This window comes from Lithobates pipiens, unplaced genomic scaffold (genome assembly GCF_037356315.1).
Source record: "Lithobates pipiens isolate NorthernLeopardFrog02 unplaced genomic scaffold, aLitPip1_a1.2 Scaffold_13, whole genome shotgun sequence".
Lineage (NCBI taxonomy): Eukaryota > Metazoa > Chordata > Amphibia > Anura > Ranidae > Lithobates > Lithobates pipiens.
The window spans coordinates 77,368,181-77,391,637 of NW_027507718.1; the positions used below are offsets into that span (position 1 = coordinate 77,368,181).

General features: G+C 39.3%; 1 protein-coding gene across 2 annotated transcripts in view; it reads right to left on the reverse strand.

Annotated features, from left to right (window-relative positions):
* Positions 1-23,457, reverse strand: part of CNTLN (centlein) — a 580,120-nt gene that overhangs the window by 28,691 nt on the left and 527,972 nt on the right. The window contains exons 25-26 of one of the 2 annotated variants that reach the window (XM_077475235.1): positions 17,780-17,968; positions 10,502-10,579 (exon numbers count right to left, since the gene is read on the reverse strand). In XM_077475235.1, the coding sequence (XP_077331361.1) occupies positions 10,502-10,579; positions 17,780-17,968 (267 nt within the window). Of the gene's footprint in view, positions 1-10,495; positions 10,580-17,779; positions 17,969-23,457 lie in introns of both variants that reach the window. The other variant, XM_077475234.1, reaches the window with a different exon arrangement.

The following is a 23,457-nucleotide window of genomic DNA, read 5'->3' on the forward strand; positions in this document are numbered from 1 at the left end:
ATCATAAACTGAAACAGTCTTACCAGTTCCTGCAGCTGATGTCATAGCCTTCACTTGAGTGCGTTGTCTCACTGGTGTGGTGTCTCCACAGGCTGACTCCCCCATGTGGCCAGGGAGCAAAACTGCAGCCTTTCTGGACCCACTGACGCCCCCTGTAGGTAACACAAGATCCTTGTTGCTAGGGGTAACTGCAGACTTGCGCTCCAAAGCTGGTTGGCTATACCTCATGCAGGATTCAGGCTGATATACTCTCCTTTCTGGACTGACCCCTTTGCCTAAGTGGCCATGACAGAAAACCTTACGTTTCTCTGGATTTCCAATTCCTAGGTCTTCCGGCGACACTTCTCCCGTCCTGGAGCATTGCTGGCGGCCCATGATACGATATACCTCTCCTCTAAGAAGGATTTCCTCTTTAAACTTGCGATAGTCATCCTGGTCCCCATCCATCAAATGGTAAACCGACCGGAACTCTATCCGCAATAAGGTTTGCAGCAGTTTTGGCCACCGGTCCCTAGGCCATTTTCTCTTTACAGCAACTTTTTCAAATCTTACAAGGAAGTCTCCCACCTCCTCTGTAGGCAGCATGGGTTGCACATAGTCAGAGGCCAAGATCTCAGCCCCTTGCAGTGCACCCGACTCTTTGCGATTCCGCTTGAACCATTCATTTTCTGTCTCACATGTCACTGGCCCCTTTTTACTGGTCCTACAAGGTGGAGACATCTTCTCAGGCCATGCTGAGCTCACTTCTTGGCATCTCCTCCATGACTGGCTCTCACTCGTTGCCATTGGATACCACTTCTGAGGACCCAGCTGATCACAATCATTAGTAGATGAGCTCCAGAATTCATCAACCTCCCATCCAGCTTGGTTATTCCACAAACATTCCTGTGACAAGGGGCAATGGGCAACAGCATGTCCTCACTCACTACAACGGATGCAGCGCAGAGGCCTCCTTGCGTCATGCTGTGGCACCTTTGGGCTCAGGCTGCCAGGAACAACATCCTCTTTAACTTGATTAAACATGAACTTCTTGCTTTTTGACTGCCTCATCCTTGCAATCACATGCACACAGCAGCTTGTAACAGTTCTCAGCAGAGAAAGGAAAAAAAAAAATCTGATGTTTAATTCTTCCTTCACAGGTACACAACCTGCATGCAACACAGTCCATCAAATAAACGTATACGCAATGCTGTTCGCCTGGCTGCCACACACAGCTAGCAGTAGTTCCTGATGCGACTCACCATGAAGCAAGGACCCGGATTCCACCGTCTACATGCCCGCATTCGAACACCACTTGTAATGTTGGGGTGATTAAGCACAATTGGTAGATGCACGTTTTAGTCTACATCAGGCAGGCGTTTTATGGTTAGGGGCCTGGTAGCCCACGTTTATTATAAGAAAACAAAAATATTTAGTTCATCCAGTAATCCCACGCAGGGGTTTAAATTCATTCAGCACACAAATGAACATACCAAGCCACCTGGCTCTCAATTGTCAACAGTTCCTCTGCTTGCTCCCAACAGATTTGTCAACTCTTTCCAGCCCCCTGGACTCACCGACTTCCTTAGTCTTCCTGACTCTCAAGGTTGTCAGCCTTTCCCAGTCCCTTACACGGACTACAGTCTCCCACAGGGCAAACCACTCTTCAGCCAGCAGCAAGCTGTTCACACTCCTCCACCTTCCACACCAACAGCCCTTCATTTATATGGCTTATATGCAGCTGGGCACACACCCTGCTCGTTAACATCAAGACCCAGACACAGGGCTGGAGATATGTAAACTCTGTGTCTGCGTCTCGTTTTCCTCCAATTTCATAGGGACAGAGCCTCGCTCTGTCACAATATACACACCATTTTAAAGACCCCAGAGGCTGCAACACCTAAGCAAGAGGCACCACTGCCATGAAGACCAAGGAACTCTTCAAACAAGTAAGGGACAATGTTGTTGAGAAGCTGAAGTCAGGGTTAGGTTATAAAAAATATATACAAATCTTTGATGATCCCAAGGAGCACCATCAAATCTATCATAACCAAATGGAAAGAACATGGCACAACAGCAACCCTGCCAAGAGACGGCCGCACACCAAAACTCACGGACCGGGCAAGGAGGGCATTAATCAGAGAGGCAGCACAGAGACCTAAGGTAACTCTGGAGGAACTGCAGCTTTCCACAGCAGAGACTGAAGTATCTGTACATAGGATGACAATAGGCCATATGCTCCATAGAGTTGGGCTTTATGGCATAGTAGCCAGAAGAAAGCCATTGCTTTCAGCAAAAACAAAATGGCACGTTTTGTGTTTGCGAAAAGGCATGTGGATGACTCCCAAAATGTATGGAGGAAGGTGCTCTGGTCTGATGAGACTAAAATTGAACTTTTTGGCCATCAAAGAAAATGCTGTGTCTGGCACAAATCCAACACATCACATCACCCAAATAACACCATCCCCAAAGAAATGTGGTGGTGGCATCATGCTGTGGGGATGTTTTTCAGCAGTCAGGACTGGGAAAACTGGTCAGAGTTGAGGGAAAGATGGATGATGCTAAATACAGGGATATTCTTGAGCAAAACCTGTACCACTCTGTGTTCGATTTGAGGCTAGGACGGAGGTTCACCTTCCAGCCGGACAATGACTCCAAATACACTGCTAAAGCAACACTTGAATGGTTGAAAAATCCCAGTGGTAAGATGTGGCAAGCTCAAAGACTTCTCCAAAGCGACTTGGAGCTGTGGCAGCCGCAAAAGGTGGCTCCGCAAATTAACTCAAGGGGGGTGACTAGTTATGCACATTGACCTTTTCTGTTATTTTGTCCTATTTGTTGTTTGCTTCACAATAAAAAAAGAACAAAAAAAATCTTCAAAGTTGCGGGCATGTTGTGTAAATTAAATGATGCAAATCCTCGTATATATACATACATGCAAACACACAATGCTGTGAAAAAGTATTTGCCCCCCTTCTGATTTTTTTTGTTTTGCATGTTTGTCACACTTAAATGACTCAGATCATCAATCCAGCAATTGCGATAACTGGCAATGAGTCTTTCACATTGCCGTGGAACAATTTTGGCCCATTCTTCTTTGCAGAATTGTTTTAATTCAGTCACATTGGAGGGTTTTCCAGCATGAATGGCCTGTTAGTGCTCAATTGGATTTAAGTCCGCGCTTTCACGAGGCCACTTCAAAACTTAAATTTTGCTTTGTTTGAACCATTTGGAGGTTGACTTGCTGTTGTGTTTCAGATAATTTCCTGCTGCATAACCCAAGTGCACTTGAACTTGAGGTCACAAACTGAACATTCTGGTAGAGCACAGCATTCATTGTTCCATCAATTATGGTAAGTCATCCTGGTCTTGAAGCAGCAAAGCAGACCCAGACCATCACGCTATCACCACCATGTCTGACTGTTGGTATGATGTTCTTGTTATGAAATGCTGCATTAGTTTTATGCCAGATGTAACACCTTCCAAAAAGTTAAATTCTTGTCTCATCGGTCCACTGAATGTTTGCCTAAAAGTCTTGACTATAATCAAGATTTTTTGGTAAATGCTTTTTGTTCTGCATTGGCTTTGGCCTTGAAACTCTCCCATGGACACCATTTTTTCCTAGTCTCTTTCTTATTGTTGAATCATCAATACTGATCTTACCTGAGGAAAGTGAGGCCTGCAGTTCTTTAGATGTTGTTCTGGGTTCTTTTATGACCTCCTGGATGAGTCGTCCTCATGCTCTTGGAGTAATTTTTGTAGGCCGGCCACTCCTTGTTAAAGAAAAACTAAACTCCCAAAAGGAATTTTATTTCACCTTAACACTCCCTTCCCCCTAACAAGCAGAATTGCGTGGATTTTTTTTCTCCCTAGCTATTTTATTTTTTATTTTTAGCCCCACCTCCTGCCCCAAATTTTGGCCTAGGCTAGAATGACGTGTACCTGTTTCTGCAGCCTCCTGGGATATCTACATCACATCTTCCAGGAGGCTGCAAATTGGTACACATAACAACTGGGTGGGGGTGGGTTCGGGGCATCATCAGAGCTGGCTGCTTACAGCCGAAAGAAGCAAAGCAGCCAACTGAAGAGGACCAAGAAAGATGGAGGTGTGGGATCTACTGTGTTCCACCTGAATAGCGAATTGCAGCAGGGTAACGCTAGATTCCTTGTGTGAGTGCATATGTGCTTTGAAGAGCACTAAAGTACTGCAAGAAAGTGGGAAAAAAAACATGGATGGGGGGTAGGGGGAGTTGACTGTCGCTTTAACATGGGATGCTATTTCTTGTGGTGCAGAAAGCAATTATTACATGCCAAGATCTCTACAGAATCAGGATTTGACAAATAGATTTCCTTAGTCTTATTAAAAACAGAAGGGTTTGAAAAGGTAGATGCCAGTTTTCATTTTTAAGATGTGTTAGCTACATGGTTCCCGGGAAGTGCCCAGCCCTGCACCTTAATATGCCGAGTTCTAGGCAAAGAAATACACCAATGGCACACAGCACAAATCAGAACTGTTTTACCTGCCAAAGAATTAGTATTTCCATCCATCCAGTCCTAAGATATACACAGCCCTGCCAAACAGACCAGCGGGGTGGTGACTGGCCCGTTTCTATTTGCACTTAAAAAAAACTGTCATGAGAGAATCAGAGAGGCTGCCTTACTCAACATACCTTCTGAAAATGCTAGTTGCCTGGCTGTCCCCGATACATCAGCTTCAATTCTACCTAAATAATCAGCAATACGTAAAGAGACACAGACATTTTACACTTTCTGGCATTCTTTTTTAGTATGCAGACTCTGGCTCTGTGACTCCAGACACAGCCAGGATCAACTCCAGACACAGTCAGGCAAGTATCCAGTTATATTGTGTGCATTCAGGAAAAATCCAGGCCTTTTTTTAAATCATTCTGCTGAGCTGATAAGAACTAGTACTTGAGGGAGTCTATGCTCTTTTCCTCCTAACGTAAAGAGTGCCCTCTTGTCCTCTGTGATGACCCTAACACAGTGGTTCTCAACTACTCAGGGCCCACTAACAGGCCAGGTTTGCAAGATAACTGAAAAACATCACAGGTGATATAATTTGCTGCTCAGTGACTGCAGTATTCTAGTCTGCATCTCCCCAAGGTAATGCTTAAAATCTGGCCGCCTGTTAGTGGGTTCTGAGGACAGGAGTTGAGAACCACTGGCTTAAAGTGAATAACTCAACACCAAGTTCACTATATGGACCACTCACTTATACATGTTGATCATATTCCCCCTTTAGGCTGGATTCACACCTATGCATTCTTAGTGCTTTTTGCATTTTGCAGATTTGTACTACAGAACGTGTTCCATAGGAAACCATGTTAAATGGACTGTAGTGCAAATCTGTAAAATACAAAAAGCACTAAAAATGCATAGGTGTGAATCCAGCCTAAATCTCCTCTTCTCAAGAGAGAATAAATTAAGTTCCTCTAATCTTTCCTCATAGCTGAGCTCCTCCATGCCTCTTATCAGTTTGGTTGCTCTTCTCTGCACTTTTTCCAGTTCCCCAATATCTTTTTTGTGAACTGGTGCCCAAAACTGAACTGCATATTTCAGATAAGGTCTTACTCATGATTTTACATGGGTAAAATGCTCTCTCTATGGAGTCCATACCTCTCAATACAAGAAAGGATTTTGCTTGTTTTGGAAACCACAGCTTGGCATTGCATGCTATTATTAAGCTTGTGATTTACCAGAGCACCAACATCATTCTCCACCACTGATTCCCCCAGTTGTACTCCCCCTAGTATGTATGATGCATGCATATTTTTAGCCCCCAAATGCATAACTTGACATTTTTCAACAATAAAGCTAGGTCACCCCCCACACCCCAGTCTGTGACACTCTACTATTTCATCCTATCAGCATGTTTCTTGTTAGCACATCTGCAGGGCTCTTAAGTTGGCCCTACATTAGTAGTTTTTCAGTATATATTCAAAGACTTGACAAATGTTGTTCAAGAGTACTTCAAAACTTGGTTTACATTTAACATTTGATTTTGGGACGAATGCCATTTCTCAAATGAAAACCAAATTCACTGTTAAAAAATTTGTTTGTTTGAGAAAAAAAATTCCATCCTGCTCATTTGAATTTTCTCATCACTATGGTCAAAATTGTCCCCACTAGTCAGGCAAGTATAATAATAAGAAAATCAAATTCATGTTTTTTTCTTATTTTATTTTTCTTGAGAATTTCTAATCTGAACTCTCAATAAATTAAAGATTTTGAACAAAAGTCTAATACTGTATGGCCAGATTTAGTTCTGCCCCTCTCTTTCCCAGTCTAAGTACAATAAAGTGGATAACAAGACACTGACTCCAAGTTAAATATATGTATTTACGTTCATTGAATTAAAAAATACATTTAAAGTGTGTTTAACCACTTCAATACAGGGCAGTTCTAGCCCCTTCCTGCCCAGACCAGATTTTCAGCTTTCAGTGCTCTTACACTTTGAATGACAATTACGCAGTCATGCAACACTGTACCTAAACAACATTTTTATAATTTTTTCATTTTTTTCACACAAATAGAACTTTCTTTTGGTGGTAATCACCACTGTGTAGGTAGTTAAAAATGTTGAATTTTTTTTTTTTTTTCGCTTCTATTATAAAAGTTTGCAAATATGTCATTTTTGTTCATACATTTGGGCCAAAATTTATACTGTTACATATCTTTGCTAAAAATAACCCAAATTAGTGTATATTATTTAGTCTGTGTGAAAGTTATAGAGTCTAGAAGCTATGGTACCAATGAAAATTGATCACACTTGATGTACTGACGGGCTTATCATTTCTTGAGGCCCTGAAATGCTTTCTACTTTCCAAAAATGACCCATTTTTGGAAAGTAGAAAGGTCTTTAGTAAAAGGCATGGTGAGTTTTTTGAAGTTGTATTTTTTTCCCACAATTCTTAGGAAAATTAAGAAATTATTATTATTTTATTCATTTTTACACAAAAGTAATTTCTCACCCTCACAGGCATACTTGCAATGACACCACAAAATAAAAATAAATAACAAAATAAAAATAAATACCACACGTGCAAGACTTTTACACAGTCTGGCTACATACACAGGCCTATCATGCAGAGAGCACCATGAGGCATTCTAGGAATATAAATTACACATCTAAATTCCTGACTATCACACATTTGAAGGCCCCTGGAGCACCAGAACAATGGAAACACCCACAAAATGACCCCATTTTGTAAATCAAACACCCCAACATATGATCTATGAGGCATAATGAGTCTTTTGAGCAAATCATTTTTTTTCCACAAGTTTATGAAAAAAGAAAGAAAGAAAATAAATTTTTTTTTTTTTTTTACACAAAATTGTCAATTTCTAAGATATTTCTAACACATAGCATGTGCATAGCACAAATGACCCCCTAAAATACAATCTGCTACCTAGAATGGAGATACCACATGTGAGACTTGTACACAGCCTAGCCCCATACAGAGGTCCAACATCCAAGTAGCACCTTCAGGTGTTCTAGGAACATAAACTATACATATCATTTCCTAACTACCTATCACATCTGTGAAGGCCCTGGAGCACCAGGACAATGTAGAGAGAGAGACTAGGGTCAGTTAAAGTGGAGTTCCCCCCAAAAGTGGAACTTCTACTTCAAGGCCTGCTCCCCAGCTCCTGTTTTTGAAACTGAGCTTTTGGGAAGGGGGGCAGGTACCCGATTTTGACAGGTGCCGGTTGTCTTAGGCCCATAGTAGAGATGTTGGACCCGCTGAGGGAGGACACAAGGATCACTGGCTGTGGTGAGTGCACTGCTGGATCGTGGGGCAGGAGAGTGTGTGTTTATTAAAAGTCAGCAGCTACTAGTTTTTTTTATAAACAAATGACTGGAACTCCACTTTACAAATCTGTGCATTACTTCTGATTGCTAGCTCTTTAGGCACTCACCCCCACCTTCATGTTGTTTATTATTGGGGCTTTTTGGTCTTTCCTTTATTTTATGATTTGAAGTCATTTCATTTGTTGTGGACCATCGGTTCTTTAAGCTGCCTTTTTTTGCAGCTTGACTTGTACCAAAGCACCATACATTCATTCCTCTATCACAATTGTTTAAAATTAAGCTAAGCATTCTATTCATCTCCAAAAAATACTAGAACAAGAAGACCTAAAATGACAGATATTTTTCTTCAGCCTTTTTAGATGATATAGTGAAGTGCAGTCATTAAAAGGAGCTTATAAACGACACCATTAAACTGTTGTTCCACTGGCCAATCCATGCTATACCCATTTTATCTGTAATATTTTTATAAGCTGGCTTCCTATGGGTTTTACATCTGTTGCAGCTGCTCCTTTTAACAGTTAAAGTGGGCTAATTACCACCTAATCATAAAAAAAAAAAAAAAAAAAAAATACCTGAAAAAGCTTTTTTTTTTTTTTTTTTTTAACGAGAGTGGGTGCTGCTGTTGTATTAATCAAAACTGCAATTCAATTCCACAGTAAAATATGTGCTGTCAGTTGATGCTGAATTGAATTTATTAAAACTGGAGCAGACAGAATCTAGAGTAGGAACGCATAGTTACCAGCTTGTAGCCTCAGCCGGTTCCGGAACTAAATGCCACAAAATACTCACCTCCACCTTCTAGCAATGTGGACGTTACATCCCTCACTGGCAGCACTCATCTCCCCGGGCTACTTCCAGGTGCCAGGTTTCAGCATCTTGGTTGGCCGGCAGGGAAATTATAGGATTCCTTGCATGTGTACAGGAATCAGTCAATTCAGCAAAGCTAAAGTGTGCCAGGAATGCATGCTGTGCTACTCACACAGCTCAGTATATATTCAATAAAAGACCTTGCAGAAAAGCCATAGCATGAAATCTAGAAGCTGATTGGTTGCCATGCACACCTGCTTCAGATTCTGACCGTCCCAGTCTTAGTAAATTCCCCTTACTGGCTCTGAGGCTGTCTGAAAATATGTCGCTTCATAACACCACATACAGCATCTCTCAAACATATCATATAATGGGTTTGCGCATTTTCAATGTCGACCACATGATTATTTTTCTTGGCATTGGTACAGATCTCCTATGGCAGAGTGGGGCTTACCACTACCCTACTTTTTGATTGACAATATCTTGCTTATTAGTTCTACACATGGCCAGAAATGAATAACAAGATTAAACCCCTATAGACTCCAGTGGCCAACTGCCACAAAGTTTGTGAACAAAATCAGAAAACAGAATTGTGCCAGATTCACTTGCCCCCCTAACAGAAAATTAAGGGAATTTTCCATTTTTTTTATTTATTCTATTTTTTTTTGTCCAACTCTATTATTTGTTAACTCTTCCCTACACTAACCCCCACCCAAAAAATGAATAAATAAATAAATAAAATTACATACACTTTTTATTGACTACATTACTGCACTGAGAGTAATTTTTGACTGGAGTAAGAGGGTGATTCATAGGTGAATATAGATACAGCAGCTTAATTAAAAAATATAAAAGTGTTAAAAAAAATCAGATTTACCCATCTTCATACTAAGCACAGTCTTATGATGGTGATGATGGATAATGTATACCAACATCTCAAATCTTGATTGGCGAGTGTTAAGTCAGAACAGATTTTCAAATAAATGCTATTTGCCCTCCTGGCTGTGACGTCATGCATTTCTCATTCTCATTTCTCATTAGCTAGGACTGACAACAGGCTTGGAGAAACATTTCCCTTGATAATTGGGAACGGTTAGTAAGTGTTATGAAGTATGGTATGTTCCCAGACAAGCCGGCATCAATGAAATCCTTTGTTAATAAGGGAAGTGATTCTCTGCTGCATTAGCATAATGTGTCCTGTGGAACCATAAACTTTAAAGCAGATGTTCCCAAATGTATATAATTCACAAACAACTCTGGTGCCTACGTAGCATTTGTTGTTCAATACTTACATGGTTTAATATGTGCTATTTAGCGATCAGAGTCAGTTTATCTATGATTGTGTGGCTAATTCAGGCTCTGTTATTATTCCCTCAGTATTAAAATAATTAAAAAACACTAAACATTTAAAAGAGAGTCCCTTGCACTGCATGTGATTAAAACATTGTCATCACTATAACCAGCAAACTGACAACTTTTAGAAAGACCAAGGTCTTCCAGCTACCAGACTAGACTCCGAAGCTTATTCCTGGATAAGATGGGTAAAGAGTGGAGAATGAAGATTGCTAGAGGATTTAAGAAATTTTCAAGAACTAGTTTACAGGTAAATGTCCTTGTTTCCAAACTGGTATTTCAAAAGCCTCTGCAGTCATAGATTACACCCAATGAATAAGTAAACAGCAAGTTTATCTCTAAATGTTCTGCTTGTAATATCAAAGCTTTAGGGTATAGGTGTATATAAGTGTATTCATGTAAGAACAATGGCTGTTGATGTTGGTTTAAGGACCTGGACTGGAAAGTCTTATATTGTTTGTTTCATATAAAATCTTCATTATGTAAATGGTTTAAAATGAGAAATGCTTGGTGGAATATTACCAATACCTGTCCTTCAAGCAGCTTCATTATGTGGTTCATCCATTCTTTATCATATTCTACTGACCGCTTTGCATTTGCTATTTCCTAATGGGAGTAAAGGAGACACAATAATTTATGACAGGTTTATGAAAGCATTATGGACACAGAATAAAAAAGTGCATTGCATTTAAAACACCTTGCATCAGAAGTGACCAGAGTGCTTCATGGATACATTACATATCCTTATTTTGCTAATAACAAGGAACAATCAATATCCCTGTATCTTTCATAAAAGCGTGAAATGGCTGTATGGACCTGGTCCAGGATTACCCCAGCTACATAGAGGTCGCAGAAGCTTGTTCTGACAGCTGCTGAGCCATCTATCTTTCCATTACATTAACTACACACAAACAGTAAAATTGAATATCGCTCCTCCTATTAACATAGTCTATAACAATCTTCGTTCATAAAAATAAAAATACTAATGGAGTTGCTCTAGCCTAAATTACTTTACTCATGCACAGAACAAAGAGAATGATCATGTTTTCTAGATGGCATAATAAGAGAGTCATCCCTTTTATTATTATTAAGAATATTTATAGCGCCAACAGTTTGCGCAGCACTTTATTTTTGCAATTTTCTTTCTATAACCTATCAGCTAAGTCCCAAAGTGGAAACTGCATACATGAGGTATAAAGGTTAAACGTATTGGCGAGTCTTCAATGACTTTCCAATGTAGTTTTGTAATAATTAAAGTGTAATGGGGCGCTTCCTCCCTCTCCATCACAACAAATAGCAAAAGATATATCACACACTTTACAGACAATGGTCAAAAGGCTGTCAGCGTCAAGGTTCCAACTTGAACTCTGTAACTTTTACTTAGATGCATGTGATAGCCCAAATTATGTCCTCTGTGTAAATGCATTGATTTTAGTTTGGCCATAGACCAGGAAATCTTAGATCATTGTTTTGGAAAAATGAGAAACTACTAATCATCTACAGCGCCTTGCAAACGTATTCCCCCCTTGGCCTTTTACCCATTTTGTTACATTGCAGCCTTTAGTTCAATGTTTGTTTTATTTTTTTTATTTTTTTTTATGTGAATTATATGTGCTGGATCAGAACACAATAGTCTAAGTTGGTGAAGTAAAATTAGAAAAATATATACATAAAACATTTTTCAGAAATAAAAAAACGATAACTGGCATGTGTGTAGGTATGCACCCCCTTTGTTATGAAGCCCATAAAAAGCTCTGGTGCAACCAATTATCTTCAGAAGTCACATAATTAGTATAATGATGTCCACCTGAGTGCAATCTAAGTGTCATATGATCTGTCATTACATATACACACCTTTTTGAAGGGCCCCAGAGGCTGCAGCACCTAAACAGGAGGCACCGCTAACAAAACACTACCATGAAGACCAAGGAATTCTCCAAACAAGTAAGGGACAATGTTGTTGAGAAGTACAAGTCAGGGTTAGGTTATAAAAAAGTATCCAAATCTTTGATGATCCCTAGAAGCACCATCAAATCTATCATAACCAAATGGGAAGAACATGGCACAACAGTAAACATGCCAAGAGACAACCACACACCAAAACTCACAGACCAGGCAAGGAGGGCATTAATCAGAGAAGCAGCACAGAGACCCAAGTTAACCCTGGAGGAGCTGCCTAGTTCCACAGCAAAGACTGGAACATCTGTATATAGGATGACAATAAGCTGTATGCTTCATAGAGCTGGGCTTTATGGCAGAGTGGCCAGAAGAAAGCCATTACTTTCAGCAAAAAACAAAATGGCACGTTTTGAGTTTGCAAAAAGGCATCTGAGAGACTCCCAAAATGCATGGAGGAAGGTGCTCTGGTCTGATGAGACTAAAATTGAACTTTTTTGCCATCAAAGAAAATGCTGTCTGGCGCAAACCCAACACATCACATCATCCAAAGAGCACCATCCCCACAGTGAAATATGATGGTGGCAGCATCATGCCGTGGGGATGTTTTTCAGCAGTCGGGATTGGGAAACTGGTCAGAGTTGAGGGAAAGATGGATGGTGATAAATCCAGGGATATTCTTGAGCAAAATCTGTACCACTCTGTGTGTGATTTGAGGCTAGGACGGAGGTTCACCTTCCAGCAGGACAATGACCCCAAACACACTGTTAAAGCAACACTTGAGTGGTTTAAGGGGAAACATGTAAATGTGTGGGAATGGCCTAGAGTCAAAGCCTATGACGGGTGAGTAGAACGGCAAGGTCTGGCAAAAGGTTGTTGTGCCACATCCAATAATACTAGAAAAAGAGGAAAGGGGTTCCCCTAGGGGTGGACTTTTTAGGCACGTACACCAAGAGATATATAACAAAATACAAAATGTATTTAGTAAAATGAAATCATGCCATAAAGAGTTAAACAGCATCATACATAAAATACAGAATAATGAATTAACCATACATATCATTGTAGTTAGCCATAGTATTAATTTCCCAATGCGTTTGGAGCCAAGGAAATCTCCTTCTTCAGGAGAAGATATACAGTATGGAGTATAACTATATCAGTAAATGATGCTATGTAAAGATGGTGTACCAAAAATTAAAAGCAAATAGGTACGTCAAGAGGTGTATATGAATGACTCCCGAGCTTCAAAGGTCTCCATACATTTGTAGCATTTCGCAAAATTGATGGACACTTATGCGGTCACAGATTTTATGAAGCCCCGACAGAGAGATATATCTGCAAGGTGCACACGGGGAAGGCACTGAGGCGGACAAATTATTGCGCCCGAGTGGAAGAGAGCTCATCTTGACCGTCTGTTACTCCACAGACTGAGCTGTGGAAATGAGTCTGTGGAGTACCTGACGGTCAAGATAAGCTTGAAGAAGGAGATTTCCTTGGCTCTGAAACACATAGGGCAATTAATACTATGGCTATCTACAATGATGATATGTATGGATAATTCATTATTCTGTATTTTATGTATGATGTTGTTTAACTCTTTTTATGGCATGATTTTATGTTACTAAATACATTTTGTATGTTGTTAAATATCTCTTGGTTTATGGGCCTAAAAAGTCCACCACTAGGGGAACCCCTTTCCTCTTTTTCTAGAGTCAAAGCCCAGGCCTCAATCCAATAGAAAATCTGTGGTCTTAAAGATTGTTGTCCACAAGCGCAAACCATCCAACTTGAAGGAGCTGAAGCGGTTTTGCAAGGAGGAATGGGCAAAAATCCCAGTGGTAAGATGTGGCAAGCTCAAAGCGACTTGGAGCTGTGATAGCCACAAAAGGTGGCTCTACAAAGTAATGACTTTAGGGCAGTAATGGCGAACCTTGGCACCCCAGATGTTATGGAACTACATTTCCCATGATGCTCCAGTACACTGCAGAGTGCCAGAGCATCATGGGAAATGTAGTTCCTAAACATCTGGGGTGCCAAGGTTCACCATCACTGCTTTAGGGGGATGAATAGTTATGCACATTGAGCTTTTCTGTTATTTTGTTCTATTTATTCTTTGCTTCACGATAAAGAATAAAAAATTCTCCAAAGTTCTGGGCATGTTCTGTAAGTTAGATGATGCAAATCCTCCAACAATCCATGTTAATTCCAGGCTGTGAGGCAACAAAACACGAAAAAATGCCAAGGCGGGGGGGTGAATACTTTTGCAAGGTACTGTACGGTACTGTACTTTTTGTACATTGAATGGACCATTTCCTTTAATGTGGGGGAAAAAAAAAAAATCGAACAAATGAATTAGTACACCACGAACACTGAAATATTGCAGCAAAATGTTATACATCAGATGCAAACTAGGACAATATGTCACGTGTCAGCAAGTGAAACAGTAGAGGATGCATTAGTATTAGTATAGCACAAAAGTACATAAAGTGAATCCAGAGTTAAAATTTGCACAAAACAAATATACAACAAAATAGAGCTAGAAAACTGGTAGTAACGTTTTGGAGATAAAGCACCTCCTATGTCAAGCCAATCTTACCTAATTATCGCACCCTACACTGCTACTTTTACATGCCCCCCAGTCAGGCATTATGCCACATCTGAGGTCAGCATGACTTCACTTACTCTAAACAACATACCCAGAAATGACAACCATTGGAGGTAGATGGAGCACACACTTGCCAACCGTCCTCCAAAATCTGCCCATCCCATATGGGTGCATGTCACTCAGGACCTAGGCAAGGGAAAGTGATATACGTGTTGCACTCTTGGGGCCTATAGAAAAACCTATAGAAAGACTAAAGAAAGTCGTTTGTACACTAAACACCATATAAAAACACAAAAAAATTATTATAATAAATGAAATAGAAGGGCTCTCACTAAGGCCGCGTACACACGCGGGGACTGTTCGCCCAACTTTGTCCGTCAAACAGTTTCAGCGAACAGTCCGCTCAAAATTAGCATGGACGGACATGGCCACACACGACGAACGAACAGTTTGCTGAAACCGTGCGCGATGAAGTGAACGGCACGTACGACGGGACGAAAAATACGACGTCCTATACACTGCATTATAACTTTCGGCGTGTAAATCCTTTCTGAGCATGCGCGTAACTTAGTTTGACGAACAAGCCTACACACGAGGGGACTGTTCGCTGAAACAAAGTTTCAGCGGACAGTTTTTTGGAAATTCCGAAAAACCTTGTTCAGCGGACTGTTCGCTGAAACTGTCCGCTGAAAGCCCACACACGAGTGGACTGTCCGCCGAAACACTGTTCAGCGGACAAAGTTGGGCGAACAGTCCCCGCATGTGTACGCGGCCTTATAGATTGATAGGTCACATAGTAACCAGTTGAACAATTTACAGTTAAATCACATTACTCATCCATCTCTTTTGGATATAACATGTCTAATTTATAAATTGACAAAGCTTCAATGGTTTACCTCCCAAAAGTATCTTGCAACTGCTGGTGTTCCCCAGGGCATTGCCTAATCTCTTGTGGAGTTTGTCCAACATAACCAAAGCCACCATGCTACTATATTTGCTGACATGTGATGTACTGTGATAGTTTGTGTCTGATATGCATTATTGTACAACTGTGGACACAGTTGGATACACGTAATTGCATAAAGAACTTCTGCAATGTTTCATTCTTTGTGGTGACTCAATTCAAATATTTTGAGCTATTGGGATCCATGAAGCAGGACTTGTTGGGCTTTATGCTCCCATTATCATAATAGATGGATTAAGATACAGCATACAGAAGTTATAAAAAAGCATCACCCACCTTTAAAAAGATCTTTTTTTTTTGCTTTGCAGCCTGCAGTGAAGACGGGCACAGTTTTTATTTTATCCAACTGTATTTACTGAGTGCAACATTCACCATTTTCTCTGGGTCATTGTCATGTTGGAAGATAAACCTTCTTCCGATTGACAACTTTCTGGTGGAGGGCAGAAGATTTTCCTCAAGAATTTGACGGTATTTTGCCCCATCCATATTTCCTTCTATCCCAAGTGCTCTATTTACTGAGTGCAACATTCACCATTTTCTTTGGGTCATTGTCATGTTGGAAGATAAACCTTCTTCCGATTGACAACTTTCTGGTGGAGGGCAGAAGATTTTCCTCAAGAATTTGACGGTATTTTGCCCCATCCATATTTCCTTCTATCCCAAGTGCTCTATTTACTGAGTGCAACATTCACCATTTTCTCTGGGTCATTGTCATGTTGGAAGATAAACCTTCTTCCGATTGACAACTTTCTGGTGGAGGGCAGAAGATTTTCCTCAAGAATTTGACGGTATTTTGCCCCATCCATATTTCCTTCTATCCCAAGTGCTCTAGTCCTTGCTACAGAGAAACACACCCATAATAGGAGAGTACCACCTCCAAGCTTTACTGTAGGAATGGTGTTCTTTGGACAGTGAGCTGTATTGGATTTCTGACAAGACATATAATTTGGTGTTGAGGCCAAATAATTAAATTTTTGTCTCATCTGACCTTAACACCTTTTTCCATTTGGCTTCATAATCTTCAAGATGTGTTTTGGCAACGCTTAGTCGTAACTGCATGTGACCTTTCTGGAGAAGTGACTTTTTTCTTGCAACCCTTAAATACAAGTAACATTTTTTGAGAATTTGTGATATTATTGTCACATGCACACAATGACCACTCTGTCATATATTCCTGCAACTGCTACAGAGTTGCTGTAGGACTTGCGGTAGCCTCTCTGACCAGTTTCTTCCTGGCTCTTTCATTCAATGTCATAATCCATGAAGGGTCTGTGTTACACCAAACACTATCCATTTATTAATAATAGACTTCACTGTGCTTTTAGGCATTGAGAAAGCATTTGAAATTTTCTCCTGACCGTGGCTGTCCACAACGTTATCCCCAGAGAACTTTTAACAGTGCCTTGCCACCTATAGTTGATTGTTTGCTTCAGTTGCACTACAAGGGACTAAAATGCTCCAAGAAAACTCTTTTCATCCTCAGCTAATCAAGATGATCACAGTTGAAAGTCAAATGGCTTTGTGTGCCATTGAGAAGGTGATTAGCTACACCTTATTGAGTTTGCATTTTTTAAGGGGGGGGGCTGATCCTTTTTCCAACTCTGTGATTCTATTTTTGAATAAAAATATAAAAAAAATCTGACATGTTTGTGTTATATCTTTCACTTGGATGTTATAAGTTGCACTGAGTAAATACAGCTGGATAAAACAGAAACTGTGCCTGTTTTCATTAGAGGCTGCAAAGAAAAAAAATGTGATTATTTTAAAGGGGGGAGGGGGTGGTTATTTCCTATACCTACTGTATTTACTGCTGTTACTACTGTAAATACTTATGTATTGCTGTATAGATGTACAAACCTTATCATAACAAAAAATATATTTGTCGCAGAGCTTTTCTAGCATACTGGAAGATCTTTGCAATTAATTGCTTCAATTAAATAACCTCAGCCAGGCTGCACAGACTATGTCACAGCAGTTGAAGAATTTTTGCTTTACCTTTATGAATGAATTGAGGGCTTACCAGTTGTGCCATCTGTAACCTTAAATTATGTTACTACAAACAACTCAAAAGCTGTGAGTATGCGTCTGATAAAGAGCAAATGAAAACTCCGTAACTAATCTTGAAAAGCTAGACAGTATATGTAGGTAACTGCCAGCATCTGTATTAGGGCAAACAAAACTGTCACAACAAATTAAGCCTGTGGTTTGCCAAACGATGCATAGTGTATGATCAAGAATTCTGAGTGAATCAGGGGCTTGACTCATCAGACCAGCATGACATCCCAACTATATCTTAAGCTATGAGAAGGTAATGTGAAGTCTTCAAAATTTAGTGATTTACCTCTTCATCAGGAATCTCTAAAATATCACTCAGGTCAGAATGTGAGATGTTTAGGATTGAAGCTGCCAGGGACTGTGCTTTGTGTACAGAATGCTTGGATGGACCACTGCTGGATTCTTGCAATAACTTGGCTTGTCTAATATGGGTTCTCATTTCACACACATCTTTATGAAGCTCTGTAGCCAAACCCTATGCAGAGGAAAAAGAAAACAATTTCAATACTAAAAACACAGGTAAGGGGAATTAAAACATGATATTGTAATTTACAGTTTGCAGACTCTATAATGCAACAAACCTTGGCAGTGCACAAGTAATGCTTATTACAACTGCAATACATGGGAATGCTCAGCATCTGGGTCAGTAATATAACATTAACACTGTGGTAGGTGTGTATAAATATTCTAGTTTGGCTAATGCATTAAAACTTAGCGTGTTCTTGCAAATAAAATGTTTGCACCAGCTTACACATCTTGTTTTACATCATATAAATATCAAACAAACATTACCAGCAATTGGTAATTAATAATATATTCATTACTGTTTGGATACTCACATTAATCCTTTAATGTAAGTATCCAAACAGTGATGAATATATTACTACTATATAATTATTACTTACCTTGTAAAATAATTCGTTTTGTTCACATTATGTATTGCAATGTGACTACTATGTGATTATTTTTATATTTCAGAAACAACAACAAAGTTACCCAAAATATAATGGTCCCTGAAGAAGTAATACACATTTTTTTAATTCCCAAACATGTTAGATTACATGCAAGAAATCCCCACGACTGACCACAGTTTACATTGGATTTGAGCACATATGTATAACGTATATTTTGTCTAGAATTGTACACATTGTGTTTTATACCATTTTGCCTAATAGGCCATGTTTACAGTTCTTTTATGCTTTGTATTTAATAAAAGTGGCATTATGTTGCCTTTTATACAAATGGTTACTTATGATATTGTCTGCCTAAAAAGTCCAAAAGGGCTGTTCCATTGCACTTGATGCATGTTTTTTCCATGTATATTTAAGATGTTGCCAGTTTGAACAGTATAGTTCCCATATTATAATTCTCAATAATCACAAGGTTACAGTCCCATAATTAAGGTGTATATCCAGCAGATGTACCTTCTCATGTTGGGAAAAGAACATAGTTACTGACATAATGTAGAGAAAACATGAAATACCATGGTGCAGGTATTACCTTTACTGTAGATAGTTGCAAAGGTAATAATGTTAATCACAAACTGATAAAAATATGGCAAACACTCATACCTTTATAGACAATGTATTAATTAGCATATTTCCTACGCACAGAATCAATAATGACAAAGCAGGTTTAACCACTCCCCGTCCGTCCTACATATATTTATGTCCTCAGGTAGGTAGGGTGATATCTCGGTCATCACTGCAGGTACAGCAATGATCAAGATTTTTTTTTTTCCTTCCGGCTTTTTACTGCAAAGTAAAAGTAATATAAGTGGCTATACAGCTGCAGGATCACTCTTACAGATAGCAGAAGGGGTTTCCCCCACCAATGTATTTCCTGGGCTCTTCTGATCGATCAAGGAGGCCTGTACCATTGCTACTCTGATTAGTGCAGCATTGGGAGTGGAGAAAGGTACATCTGTACCCACCTCCCTTCTGTGAAGTAAGAAACCAGAAACAAACAGCAGCAAAAATAAAAACGGAAACATGTACAGCATCTGATAAAAACGATCTTGGTTTGTTTTTCCCTGGTGATTAAGCAATATAGAAAAACAAAAAACAAAAACAAAAAAACACACAAACAGTGTAATTAAAAAAATAAATAAAAGAAATGTGCCCCCTATTCCCCCATGCTTACCATGCAAAGGTAGGTCCCACACACATATGTAAAGGGTGATCGCACCATTAATGTTAGATTATGGCTGCAAATGTCAGAGCGAGAGCAATCATTTTAGCCCTAGACCTCCTTTGTAACTCCAAATGAGAAACCTGTAAAGGTTTTTAAGAGTGTCTGCTTTTGGAGATTTCTTAGGTACTGTAGTTTGGCGCGGCTCCATGGGCGTATGCAATTTTAAAGCATATGTTAGGTATCCATTTACTTAGTGTAACATCCTCTTTGATGTTCTACCAAATGAAAAATTGGGTATTGTATTGTGTTTGTGTGCACTAAAATAAATGTTGTTTTTTTTTCCTGAAAATTTGCGTTTGATCAAGTGAATATCATGTGGCATACCATTTAACCACCATTTTATTGTCCAGAGCCTATGCATAAAAAAATAATATATATATATATATATATATATATATATATATATATATATATATATATATATATATATATATATATATATATTGGGAGTTCTAAGTAGTTTTCTACTTTTACATTTATGAGAGAAATATCAGAATTCACCTAGGCTGTAAGTAGTCAAATAACATACTGTTTTCACGGTTCAGGAATGTAATTTTAGATGCTATGTATTTGTAGGGGAAAAGACCAAACTATTTACACTTTCTAATAAAAAATGTTTAGGCTTTTTGGCTTATGTTGCTGTCATTGTCCATCAAGCACTTATATTTACTGAAATTACAAGGCTTGTGTCTTTGGAATAGACTGATGTTTCCAAAGCAATTTAATAATCAGCCTTCTGCCCAATAAGGAATTCACTATATATTGTGTGGTTCTCCCAATGCACGCATCAGCAGGCATATACAAAATGTGAACACCGATCTGCTGGCTTCATTCATTAAAATCCACATAGTGCATTTATTCTGTTTACAGCCTAATAGATATTCACTGTCATTGTCCAGGCTTCTGATTCAATTATGCTTAAATCCCAGCTGCAAAGTAATCCTGATGGAGATTAAGTTAATTTATCACCAATATCTCTCCTGAACTATCATCTGTCTCTGCTTCATAAAGGTGACAATCATATGTGAAAAAAATGAGGAGATGAAGGGAGACCGGTGCTTATGCTCCCCCCTCTCTCTCTCTCCTTTTTTTTTAAGGGGACGGATTTGCAAAATTTGGTTTATTATATTTTATATTGGGATAACCACAATGTTACCCATACATTTTCCAATCACAACTTGAAAATGTGAACTTGCTACCTTGGTGATTGTAACTGAAATATAAAATAGTGTCTTTCTTTAGTGAGGCCAATAGCTCAAGCTATTTTTTTTCCAAAACCAGAGTCACATTATTTCTGGGATGTTTAATATAAAAGTATAAACTTTCAACTCAGAAAAGGGGACGTTTAGCACAGCCTGCTGCAAAACAAGTCTCCCTACTGCATTTAGGGTTGGGTAAGGCAGGGTTGCTGTTGGGTGGGGCTCCAATGTCAGACCTGCAGCCAGTCATAGCACAATAAGCACATAAATTTTGGGGTTCCATAGGAGCTCTAACAGAGAACAAAAGGTGTATATGCAGGTGTGTTTAATTACTTCTGGACCAAGCCTATTTTTGGCACTTGTTGTTTACAAGTTAAAATCACAAATTTTTGCTAGAAAACATTATATATATATATATATATATATATATATATATATATATATATATATATATATATATATATATATATATATATTTAGCAGAGACATTAGAGATTAAAATGAAGATCGTTGCAATACTTGTCACACCATATTTGCACAGCGGTCTTAAAAACGCTTTTTGAAAAGAATGAACTTTTTTGAATTGAAAAAATAAGAACACAGTAAAGTTAGCCCAATTGTTTTCTATAATGTGAAAGATAATGTTACACCGAGTAAATTGATACCCAACATGTCATGCTTCAAAACTGCGCCTGCTCGTGGAATGGCGACAAACTTTGGTACTTAAAAATCTACATAGGCGATGTTTACAAATTTCTACAGGTTTTGAGTTACAGAGGAGATCTTGGGCTAGAAATATTGCTCCTGCTCCAACGATCGTGGTTATAACTCACATGTGTGGTTTGAACACTGTTTACATATGTGAGTGCAACTTGCGTATGCATTCGCATCTGCGCGCAAGCTCAGGGGGACGGGGCACTTAAAATGTTTTCCTTATTTAACTTTTTACACTGTCCCTTAAAAATACTCACTTTTATTCCTATTACAAGGAATGTAAACATCCCAAAGGGTGGAAGTGACATTTGGCGTCGCGCTCACTCGACTTCCTGCCTATCCATCCCGGGGATCAGATAGTTTCTGCTGCTACTAATGGCTCTGGCAAGCGGTGGAGACGACAGGGGGGGGGGGGGGGCACATTTCCAGCCACCCATAAAAGTGATCTTGAGGCAAATAAGCAACTGAGACCACTTATGTTAAAGCGGACCGCCCGCTGTTTAAAAATATACTGGGGTTATAGCAAGTAGTTGCTGTCATAACCCCGATATTTAATGCCAAAGTATTGAATATATACATATATATATAAATAAACACACATATATATATATATATATATATATATATATATATACACACACAGTGGGCGGTCTGGAATTGGTTAAAGGCATTGAACACTTTTCAATGTTTTTGCTGTTTTAACTAGATATTAACCCTGGAAGATTCCCTGGAAGATTCTACCTCCTTCCTGACCAGAGCACTTTTTACAATTTGGCACTGCGTCACTTTAACTAATTGCACAGTCATGCAATGCTGTACCCAAATTAAAATTGCATCCTTTTTTTCCCACAAATAGAGCTTTCTTTTGGTGGTATTGGATCACCTCTGCGGTTTTTATTTTTTGTGCTATAAACAAAAAAGAGCGCCAATTTAAAAAAAAAAAAAAAAAAAACATTATTTTTTACTTTTCCTATAATAAATATCCCTAAAAATGTTTTTAAAAAACAAAATTTCTTGATCAATTTAGGCCAATATATATTTTTCTACATATTTTTGGTAAAAAAAAAATAAAAAAAAAATCGCTAAATAAGTGTACATTGATTGGTTTGCGCAAAAGTTATAGCGTCTACAAACGATGGGAAGAGATTTATGGCATTTTTATTATTTATTTAACTAGTAATGGCAGCTCTTAAAGGGGAAGATGTACCCATACAGGGTTTCGTCCAGCTGTGCCATTCTGCCCACGTATATCGGTGTGAGCCGGTCGGCAATGGGTTAATGTAATTATCTCTTGTGTTGTTTATTTGCCTTACCTTGTAATATAAGGCTCACATGTTGTGGCTGCGGTTTGTAGTGCTATGGTTGATTGACTCCCCTATGGCCATGTATTTATTGAATTCGTATGTCTATTTGTTAAAAGGACAGGCAACGTCTTGTTTCGGGGTCACACAGCATCCAGTGCATGCCTCCCCATTTGTCTGTGTTGCATCACAAATATTGGAGTGCAAAATGTGATGAAATACCGTATATACTCGAGTATAAGCCGAGATTTTCAGCCTCTTTTTTTAGGCTGAAAGTGCCCCCCTCGGCTTATACTCGAGTCACCGCCGTCTGTCTACCCGATCAGCGTGTCGAGCAGACAGACGGCGGCCATTCCACTATTCAAAAGCCGCGCCTCCCTGTCTGTGATAGGCGGAACACTCAATTTCCCAGCAGTCAGTGGTCCGCCTATCACGGACATCCGCTCATCCTCATACTACGGACGAGGATGAGAGGATGTTCGTGATAGGCGGAACACAGACTGCTGGGAAATTGAGTGTTCCGCCTATCACAGACGGAGGCGCGGCTTTTGAACAGT